General features: G+C 41.0%; 1 protein-coding gene across 3 annotated transcripts in view; it reads right to left on the bottom strand.

Moving 5' to 3' along the window:
- The window catches only part of LOXHD1 (lipoxygenase homology PLAT domains 1), a 267,332-nt gene that overhangs the window by 39,404 nt on the left and 216,434 nt on the right, over positions 1-11,494 (bottom strand). For all 3 annotated transcript variants that reach the window (XM_069077562.1, XM_069077570.1, XM_069077574.1), the window contains 2 exons: positions 4,194-4,371; positions 2,424-2,609 (listed from right to left, as the gene is read on the bottom strand). In XM_069077562.1, the coding sequence (XP_068933663.1) occupies positions 2,424-2,609; positions 4,194-4,371 (364 nt within the window). The remainder of the gene's footprint in view (positions 1-2,423; positions 2,610-4,193; positions 4,372-11,494) is intronic.

The following is an 11,494-nucleotide window of genomic DNA, read 5'->3' as shown; positions in this document are numbered from 1 at the left end:
TATCTATCTATCTATCTATCTATCTATCTATCTATCTATCTATCTATCTATCTATCTATCTATCTATCTCCACAGGACTTAGCGCGTTGTCTTACATATTAAAGGCATTAATGAATACTTTCTTTATCCCTAGGCCTTGCATGCTGTCTTGAGTTTCTTAATCTGCTCTGACTTGGAGTTAAGCTGAGTAATAGAGACCTAGCTTTGCCACAGTTCTCTCCCTCTGTCTTTCTCTCTTCCTCTGGCTCCCTCTCTTTCCCTCTCTTTGCTACATTCTCCTTCTGTTTCTCTCCTTCTTTCTCTCTTTCTTCTCTCCCTCTCTCCCCTGCTCTCTCTTCCTACCACCACCCCTTGTTGGATATCCATGCAGTTGAGTGTTGGTATATGCCCTATCAGGCCTAGGAGGGGGAATTCATTGTCATCCTCTTTGCAGAAATAATTGTGGGACTTACATGCTTAAGATTATAGCAAAAGATTATCTTTTCATTATTTGGGAGTAATTTTTGATAGATTGGTATGTTTGGTATAAAACTAGGCATTGCTCTATACATAGTATATATGCTGATGATCTCCATTGAATACCTGTCTATGAGAGTGGCTGCCAGAGGCAGAATGCATTTTGAACCGGGAATGGGCCTTCAGGAAGCAGTTGTAGCGATGTTAATGAGGGTCAGGGTTATAGATTAATATTCTAGGCACAGTGGCCGAGTTGCTACTTTTGCCCTAAGACATGCCATCTCCTGTCTATCTGTTTCTGACAGCCCAAGCTGTCTCCCATGCCTAGAATGCCTTTCTTACTTGCCTCTGCCTCTTAAAATTTCTTTCAAGCTTCTGTTTAAGAGCCACCTCTTCCATAAGGCCTTTCCTGAAGTTCCCAGGTGCTAGGGCCTTCTTCCTCTTCCATATTCTTTTGTATTTTTTTTTGGTAAAGATTTGTATTTTCTTATCTGTGTACACAGTAGATTATAAACTAGTAGATTATAAGCTCCTTCATGTCAGGCATCATTTTTGTTTTTGTATCCCTAGTACCTAGAACAGTTCCTAGCCTATAATAGGTGCTTAATAAAATGTTGATTTACTAAATGCTACCAGGAAATCAGAAGTCACGTCTAAATACTAAGGCAGGGAAGAATGGCAAGACTAGGTCAAATCAATAGGCCAAGGTTAGGACCACAGGAATCCAAGTCCAAAAATCAAGTTCAGGTCAAAGGGCCAAGGTCGGCAATGCAGAATTCTAGTAGAGAAATTAAAAGAATGGGACAGGACACTATGGGCTCAGGTAGCAAGGCAGGATAGACAGAAGACCAGCAAAGAAAGTGGAAACCAGGGAGAAAGAAGAAGGAAGTTACATTGGGTAACCTAGAAATTTTAGGCTTGTATTTTTCGAGGCTTGTATCTTTTGTTGTTTATGAGGAAGAAAGTTTGTTATCTTTCCTTTGCTTGAAGTTCTATAAAGTCCAACAGGGGAAGTAAACAAAATCACCAAAAAAGTCTGATTCTGTCCCTTCACTGTGGAAACTGAATTTTCAAAGGCTGTACTAATGGAATGCAAGCATTGTCACTTCCTATACAAGCTGAGGAGCCTTCAAGTACAAGCCCAGTGATAGACTATGTATCTATCATCCTAGGATCAGCCTGGCTAAACTTGGAAAGTTTTATCACCCATTGACCCCGGGGGTAATGAATTCTTTTGGCCACAAAATAAAACAGAAATCCCTTCTACTTTGTAAGGAGACATGGAGGGGCGACCATCTGCATCAGTGGAGAGACTGTCCACCCCCATGAAATCACTGAGTTTTTGAATTATTTAAGAAGCAGAGCTATCCCCTGTGCCACTGTCTCCTGTTCCTTAAAAGGAAGTAACCAAGGCCTCTAATCATTTGAACTTGCCCTTTATTAGCCTAGTTCTACAAAGGAAAGAAGTGGGTGATTTTGGAATGAGATTTTTAAAGTTCTGTTGTAGTAATATGATGGAGACCAAAAATGAATGCTCATTCCCTATGACTGATCTTGCCTAGGGGCAGCCAGGGAGGGAATTTGCTCATTTCAGAGACTTCAGACTGGTATGAGAGGTGGTATAAAGAAACTTGGGTTTGCTGTGACATCCTTGCTATTTTTAATTCTTTCCTTTTGGTCCTAGGGAATAATCATTCCCAGAGGACATCATGAATCCTGGTCATGATATGAATTGGTACCTAGATAGCTTCTTGGTCTGGCCCCCAGTTTTTAGGTTAAGTCAGCTTCAAGCAGCCAGTCAGTTCTACTGTCATGTCATGACATAGCCATGTCCATGGCTACTGCCATAGATACCTAACCCTTGGCCTGTGTTGACCTCGTAGAGCAGAGCACTGAGCCATCTAGGGAAGTAACCATGGCCTGGCCTTCTCTACATGCCTGGGATGGGGGTCTAAGCAGGGAACTACCTTTGTTGTCATGCCAGACCCTCAGCTTGCAGAGATGACCGAGGCTCAGCATGTCTGTGAAGCTGAATGTATCTGTCCCATTGCGTTCAAACTTGTTGAAGTTTTTGGATCGCTTCAGGGGCAGGGTACCACTGTCTCCATTCTCTCCAAAGATGATGATGAACACATTGGCATCAGTGCCAGCTCCTGAAGGGACATGGCAAAGAGACCACATAAGTGACTTTGAAATTAGGTCTCTCTGATGTGAAACCTTCCCAACCCTGGAATTATTTCTAGACTGGCTTGTGGCTCAGTTGGTTAGGGCTTACTGTTTATATGAGGTTCAAATCAAATGATTGAATCCCAAATACTCCCTGGTCTGGGACTCTAACCAATCTCGTTACAAATGCTGTTGGTTTCAAGAGGTCTCAGAGAAGACAGTGTGGAGGATTCAATTCAAATTTAAGATGAATACTTAAATAGCAGCCCACAGCACAATTTATCCCAGGGGTTGATTCTATGTATATAGCCTGAATTGACAGTTGCCTATATCATGTGACTTCCAAGTATCAGGAAAACTTTTATCAAAAAGACAGTTAAATATTACTAATGCCTAAAATTCCACTATTGGAGCTTGACTCCTTTGACTGTAATAAAAGAAGCATTTTTTCTCCCCATAAAATGAATTAGCTATTCCCTAATCAATGGTGATAGTCAAATTCTTAATCTACAGTGGTTGGATTTGCTAGATCTTGACCAAATCTGATGTGGTTAGACCACAGCCAGATAAGATTAGCCATATACATATATATATATATATATATATATGTATGTATATATATATATGCACAATTAGAAACTGTATATGTAGTATGATTTGGGGGTTTAGGAAGGCTTTTCTTTACCAAGAATCTTCCCTGCTTACCTGACACAGAACTCCAACCTTAGAGCTTTTTTCTTTTTGGGTTAAGGCATTCTCCCTTATTAAAATACAAATATCTTGAGTAGATAGAACATGTTAAATCCTTATTGAATTTTTTGATATAAACTTTTGAATGTTACTAACTTACCAGATTTTGGATAGAAGAGAGGAAAGGGAGGTGGATTTTGAGAACTAAGCACCCTCCAGAGAGGGCAAGTCTAGGTTGGGGTCCTAGGCATTGAGGGAGCACCATGAGGGCATGAAGGCAGACTCTACCAGACAGCCTAGGAGAGGCACTGAGTGGGGTGATGATCACAGAGGCAAAGTCTACTTTATTCATAATTTTATTAAAGACCAGCTGCAAGGTAAGAGAAACTGAAGCCAATATCTAAATATTATCTTGGTATCTAATAAAATGTATAAATAGCACAAACTATGAGATAAATGAAAAATGGAAAGCAACAAGGAAGCTAGATTATTCCCATTCATGAGATGTTCATGAGGGACCATTTATTTCTTTTGTGGGGTTTTTGGCCATAAGTATAATGGAAAGAGCCTGGGGTGTGGAATCAGCATAAGATTCCAGTCTCACATCTTCCACAGCTAATCTGTATGTTCATGGATAAATAATATCATCTCCCTGAGCCTTAGTTCACTTGCCTACAAAAGGAAGGGATTAGATTAAAAGACACAAGGTCCCTTCTGGCTCAAAAATTCTATGATTCTAAATGTATAAACTCCTCAAAAGTCACTTCCCAAAAAGTAGTCTTAACAAGAGTAGGGAACAAGAGAGGACTCTAGACTTGAAGAGAGCAGGGGCCAGGGAGTTAGCAGAGTAGAAGCCTTTCCCCAAGAGGGCCAGCACTCACCAAAAACATTGCTGGTCTTGACTGTCACAGTATAGGATGTCCACTCCATCATCTCTTCCTCATCAATCACTGCACACATCTCACAGACCAGAGTCTTCTTTTCACCCTTCCTCTCAGATAACCACTCACCATAGTAGAACATCGTTAGGTCTCCATTGTCCATGTTCTTCAGGAGGACCTGAAGAAAAAGAATGGTCATGGAGGGGCCTTTGTACCTCCCAGCCACCAAACTCAATACCTTCAGCAGAACCAATTAGATCTCCAAAGGATCTGTGGTGGGATTGGGGGTCTCCATCCCTAACCTCAATTATAAAAACTTCTCCCACTATCCTGTCACAAGGTTAACACTTTCCACATTTTCTTACCCATTAAAGATAGTTAAGGTACAGGTGCTAATTGGGAGAGGTATATATGAATAGCTCAGGGACGTGAATATTCCCTGGAGGAGCTAGGGTCTACCCTTTAAGTCATAGGTCCCACCAGTTTCTCCTTTCTTCAATTAAGAAGAACCCTGCTCAACTGCCCCAAAGCAAGGTGGGAAGAAAATAGAAATGAAAAGAGATCCTAAATTCTTTTATGAATCCCTCTTAAAACTTTGAATGTGTGATGACCAAATGGGAAGCATACTCTATAGGCCCTATTGACGGGATCTGGAGGGGTGAGTTGGGGCAGAGAGAAGAATAATAAATAAATACTTTCCCAAAATAGCAAGTTGGAAGTGTGTCCATAACTATCTGAGAAAATCCTGTGTATAGGGTAGGGACATGGGACCTAGGTGAAAAAGAACAGAAAATTTCCAATTGCCCAAAAATTGCCTACCCTCTCATTGGAGAGTAAAAGAGCCATTGCCCTGGAGCAGAGGATGCCCATACTGGAGCTTAACAGTGGGGAGGATTTTCATCCTCGACATCCATAGGGGGAAGTAGGGATAATCCATATCTCTAGGGTCTGCCTAAAGGGGAAAGGGCTTCTTTGTGGACTCGTGTGAGTCCTTTCTGTGGTCCTTATTTTGCAAGTAAAATCTGAGGGTTTATAAGGAGAGTTGGTTATTGGGGATATACCAGTTATCAAAATCACAAGTTTCTACTTGGACAATGGAAATCAAGTCAGATAAATGAAAGGTCTTCAAATCATAGGCTTTTAGTGGAGGGAGCCCTTGATCTAAAGATCATTCGTTCATTCAACAAAAATTCTTAAGCATCTGCTATGTTCTAGTTACTAAGGATACAAAGATATAAGACACAGGCTCTGCTCTCAAGAAGTTTATACTGCCTGGCACATAGTAGGCACTTAATAAATGTTTATTGACTGAATAATTGATTGAAATTAAGGAAAGGATAAGTATACAAGTAAACTGTGATGTAACAGACAGTGAGATAAATGCAAAGGAGAGTAACAGGCAAAATGCTATGAAAAATTCAGAGGATTCTTGGTGGGGGGAGGGCATACTTGGAGAGAAAGCCATAGTGGGGGCTCTTGTCTGCAAGAGGACCCTTAGATCCATGTTGGGTGGGAAAGGAAGAAGTCAAAAGGGAGAAAGGAAAAGAAATGGTGATGAAGGGACACTGAGGACCAGCTTGTCAGTTTTGATCAGGATCAGACTTGCCTTAGCCATGGAGGAGAGAATCTTGCCCAGCATTTCTGATGACCAAAATGCACCTTCTATTCTTTAAACAAGGATTGACTCACTGTTTACTATGCTAACAAAGTTCTGGAGGCTTAAAAAAAAGAATAAAACATATTCTCTGACCTCAAGGATCCTGGCTGCTTTTAGAATCAACCATAACTAGAAAGAGTAATGCCTATAATTCAGGTCTGATATGAGGCATGCCCCTCAAGAAGGTAGGGGTGAGGGGCTGGAGTCAAGATGGTGGAGTAGAAGCACTACCTCCAAGTGGCTCTGGCTTCCACCTTCCCCAATCAATGTGAAAAGGGAACTCTGAACAAACTTTGGAGCTGCACAACCCACAAAATGACACAGAGAAGCTAACCTCCCACTGAGGACAGCCAGGCAGGAATTGGCCAGAGCAGTGCTCTGGGAGCCAAGTCCAGGCCCAGGAGGTTTTAGCCCCAGGGCGGGTCTGACCAGCCACTGGCCAGAGGGACTCCAGATCACCAGCAGCTGTGGCCGTTTCCAGAATTATCAACACACAGATGTGAAGGACAAAGTGAGAGGTCAGTGCAGTCTGGACTTTGGGACCCAGTAAGAGGGAGTACGTTGGCTTTTGCCCCCAGGGGCAATAAACCGACGCCATGTGGCAGCTTCAGCTCCTGGCCTGCAGAGTGTAGGGGGACCAAGCGACCAGTCTGAGGGGTAATCGCTCTTGCTTTAACCTGCTTGGATCTGGATTGCAGTCTAGGGTGTGTCCAACTTGCCAGAGCATGTGGAGGCTTCAGAGAGGGCACCCATCTAATAACTCCAGCAGCTGAGAAAACCCCAGCATTTGGGACGAAAACTCCTCTGTCTGATGGCAGAGTCCTACTGTGTCAAAAAGCCCAGGGGTCAAGTGACTGAGGGGCAACATGACCAGGCAAAGGAAACAAAGCAGACAGAAGATTCCAACATTAGACTCCTATTTGGGGGACAAATAGGAACAAAGCATGGGACAGGAGGAAGACAGTAAAGTCAGAACTCCTGCACCAAAAGCTTCAAAGGAAAATACAAGCTGGTTACAGGCCATAAGAAGCAGATAAGAGAAGTGGAGGAAAAATTGGGAAGAGAAATGAGAACAGTGCAAGAAAATTACAAAATGAGAATCAACAACTTGACTGAGGAAAATACCACCTTAAAAAACAGACTAACTCAAATGGCAAAAGAGGCTCAAAAAGGCAATGAGGAGAAGAATGCCTTAAAAAGCTGAATTTATCAGATGGAAAAAGAATCTCAAAAGTTCACTGAGGAGAATCATTGCTTCAGAATTAGATTGGAGCAAATGGAAGCTAATGACTTTATGAGGAATCAAGATGCAGTTAAACAGATCCAAACAAATGAAAGAATAGAAGGCAATCTGAAATATCTTATGGGAAAAACCACTGACCTGGAAAATAGATCCAGGAGAGATAATTTAAAAATTATTGGACTACCTGAAAGCCATGATCAAAGAAAGAACCTAGAAATCATCCTCCAGGAAGTTCTCAAAGAAAACTGCCCTGATGTTTTAGAACCAGAGGGCAAAATAGAGGTGGAAAGAATCCACCTATCACCTCCTGAAAAAGATCCACAAAAGAAAACTCCTAGGAATATTATAGCCAGGTTCCAGAATTCCCAGATTAAGGAGAGAATATCACAAGCAGCCAGGAAGAAACAATTTGAATATTGTGGAAACACAATCAGGATAACCCAGGATCTGGCAGCTTCTACACTGAGGGATCGAAGGGCTTGGAATATGATATTCTAGAGGTCAAAGGAGCTGGGATTAAAACCAAGAATCACCTACCAAGCAAAACTGAGTATCATGTTTCAGGGGAAAATATGGTCATTCAGTGGAATCAAGCATTCTTGCTGAAAAAACCAGAGTTGAAAAGAAAATTTGACATTCAGATACAAGAAGCAAGAGAAGCATGAGAAAGTAAACAAGAAAAGAAATCATAAGGAACTTATCAAAGTTGAACCATTAACATTCCTACATGGAAAAACAATAATTTTAACTGATGAAACTTTTCTCAGTATGAAAATAGTTGAAGGGAATAGAGATATATATGTCTATATTATGAGGGTATATGGGCATATGAATACATATGTGAATGTGTATATATATGTTTACAGGTAGACATGGATAGAGGGCACAAGACCAATTTACCAGGAAGGGATGATACTTAAAAGGTGAAATTAAGAGGTGAGAGAGAAATATAATGAGAGGAGATGGGGAGAGACAGAATGGGGTAAACTATCTCATATAGAAGAGGGAAGGGAAAATGGTTACAACGGAGGGGAAGAATAAGAAGGCAAAAGGGAATGGGTCAACCTTATTCCCATTGAATCTGGCTTGGGGAGCGAATGAAATACACACTAAATAGAGTATCTCACCCTACAGGAGAGTAGGAGTGAAGGGGATGAGAAGGAAGGCAGGGAAGTTGGAAGCACCCACTTTTGAAAAGGGACGGGATCAAAGTAGAGAATAGAATAAGTGGGAGGTGGGATAAGGAGGGAGGGAAATATAGTCAGTCTTTTACAACATATCTACTATGTTATTGTTTTGCATTAGCCACACATGTACAACCTATACTGAACTGCTTATCTTCCCAGTAAGGGTGGGTGACAAGGGAGAAAGGGAATAAATCTGGAATTCAGTTTTAAAATCAAATGTTTAAATACATACACATATATGCTATTATTAATACTATTTTACATGTAATTGGGAAATAAGATATACTGGCACTGGAGCATAGAGGTCCACTGGAAAAGTCGAAAGGGGTATGGGAGAGGATATGGGAGAGAGAAGATTAGAGGAGGGAATATCTTGTGGGACTGCTATTTTGGGGTGTTGGATAGGAGAAAAACGGGGAGAAAATTTGTAACTAAAAATCTTGCAGAAATGAATGATGTAAATCAGAAGTTAATAAAGCATTTGAAAAATGAAAAAAAAAAGAAGGTAGGGGTGAGGAGACAATACATCATCGTTTGCTTCTGGTCATTATAGTGCTGCTTTAAGAGACCAAAAACTGATTCATCTACACTCATTACTGTCTACAACTCTAGATGAATGCAAGCTTCTGATGAGTAGAAATCACCAATTTTTGTCTTTGTGTCTCCAGTGCCCAGCAGAAGGTTTTGCACATTTACTAAGTGTTTGTTGAATTGTGCAGGTAGATGCGAGGTCATGCCACCTCTTACCCATGTAACACAACCTCCAAGCCACAGTTTACTCATTTGTAAAATGAAGGGTTGGGGTCTAAATACAATGATCAATTAAAGAATGGATCTTTTGGAGCATTAAGGGAGTATTGTTATTTATCATTTAATCTATCACCATATCTTTTAATCACCAGTCATATTTGAGGATAGCAACTGTGACTTCTCATCTATTCAAACAACATTTGTATCCCTTAAAGGGCTTGATACTTAGTACAATTAGTTGATGGAATCTTAAGATTATGAACCAGGTCTGGTGACTGCCCTGGACCCTGGACCCCTCCTTCCAGTTCTAATATGACAAGTGGCTATCCATCTACCCCTCTGGGAACTGACAGTGATCTAACAGATATATATTCAATCTGACCTCATCCTCTTGACCTTCAAAAGCACACATCTTGCTTCTCTACACACACACACACACACACACACACAGATGTGCAAGTGAAATTTCAATTGACCCTGCTGTGTCTCCAACATATAACATCTACCCAGTACCTTGATTTTTCATCATGACTAACCCTATGATATTTATCTCATATCCCCCCTATTTCAAGGGAATTCTGTGATCACCAAGACTTATTTGCCAAATACATTGACTCTTCTCCAACCTAATATGGACCAAAGAGAGGAGTAAGGCCATTTGTCAACAGACAACAGTTAAGCCAGGGCCTCTTACAGGGACCCAGTCGCACATTGGCAAGTCCAAGGGATCTTCATTGAGTACCTCACTCTCCCCTCTCTCCCCACCCCCAAACCTTGCTGGTGCCCCATCAATCAGCAAGCCTACCTACCATTTCTAACATTGTTACTTCCTCCATTTAGACTTCCGATATATAAGCAATGGTGTTGCTTGTATTTCTCACTTTGCTGTTGGCTCACTTAAAAGAGTTTAAGCTGAGGCTACTTAAAAGTGAAGTCAGCTGGGCAGTGAAGGGAGGGTGAGGGGAACAAACCCAGGTTGTCACTGTGGAGGCTGAGTGGTATAGACAGGGGTGAATGGGCAGGATGTTCATAAGACCCAAGTGTTCACCCTGGCTTTGCCACAAACCAGCTGTGAGAGACGGGGCAAGACACAATATATTGTCTCTGGGCTTCAGCTTCCTTACTTGAGGATGAGGAAAACGAGGACTGTAACACCTGTTCTTTATACCTGTGTTATGAGCATTAAATAAAAAGTGGTTGAGCAAGTACTTTAGTAAAAAAAAAAAGCAAGCAATGTACAAATGTCACAGATTATTAGATGAAACCAGCTCATTCCCTGGATTTTTCAATTTCCAAATGATATTTTTGATAGATTGTGTTAAGGCTATCTCCCCAAGGGGCCAGCCCATGGAAAATAGTGAAATTTGTCTTTGTAGCTCCAGTTACCTTTATAGATCCTTCTACTATCTCTCTCACACTCACTGCATAAACTGACCCTGGGCATCTCCTTGAGTCTGAAAAGGGAACCATGTACGTAGTAAATATAATGTTTTTCCTCACCTCCCAGCTGATGAACCCCTAAATTCACCACTCTTTTATATTAAAGCATTAACCCCTCCTAAAACATAAATATTGCCCAGGGAGGATGGTAATCTATTCTTATAAACCATTAACATATCAATATGAAATATACAGGGTGTCCCAAAACTGCACTATTTTTGTGCATATGCAGAAGTAGGTGTGTTTATATTCATACACACACACACACACATATATATAAAATATATCCTTTTAATATGAATTAGATGTATACAAATGTAGGAATCACCTCAGTATCTTAGTATGTGTGTGTATGTGTTTGTAATATAGTCTCTTTTAGGTAGGAACTATTTCATCCTTGTCTTTGTATTTCTAGAGTCTGACATAGTACCTATCATATTACATGCTTGTTGATAGATTGGTTAATATAAACACACATCATACATAAGAGATTCAGCAGAAAGAAGATATGATATGTGGTACAATATAACATGATAGAATAATATCTAGCATTTATATTTGACCTACTATGTGCCAAGCACCATGCTAAGTATTTTACAAATAACTTCTCATTTGATTCTCACAAAAACCCTAGGAGGTAGGTGTTATTTACAGATGAGGAAACTGAGGCCAACAGAGTGACTTACCCAGGGTCAGACATCCAGTAAATGTCTAAGGCTGAATTTGAACTCAGGTTTTCCTGACTCCAGGCTTTCTTGGTGCTCTATCCACTATGCCACCTCCTTGCATGATATGGTTATAATATAATATGATATTACCGTGTTTCCCCGATAATAAGACACTGTCTTATTATTTTTTTTGGAAAGAAAAACACCAGAGGGCTTATTTTCAGGGAAGGGCTTATGTTGTCCTGCCTCAGCTCTCCTCCGCGGCACTGCTCTCAATGGCGCCAGCAAGCAAATCACTGGGGAAGAACAGGATGACGCGCTCACTGCTGCAGCTCTGATTGGATGCAGCTCGGAGC

Source organism: Petaurus breviceps, unplaced genomic scaffold (genome assembly GCF_028583685.1).
Source record: "Petaurus breviceps papuanus isolate PSGF00001 unplaced genomic scaffold, PetGlider_PUasm1.0 151, whole genome shotgun sequence".
Classification (NCBI taxonomy): Eukaryota; Metazoa; Chordata; class Mammalia; order Diprotodontia; family Petauridae; genus Petaurus; species Petaurus breviceps.
The sequence above is the reverse complement of the archived record's forward strand: the minus strand, read 5'-3'. Positions and strand labels throughout refer to the sequence as shown.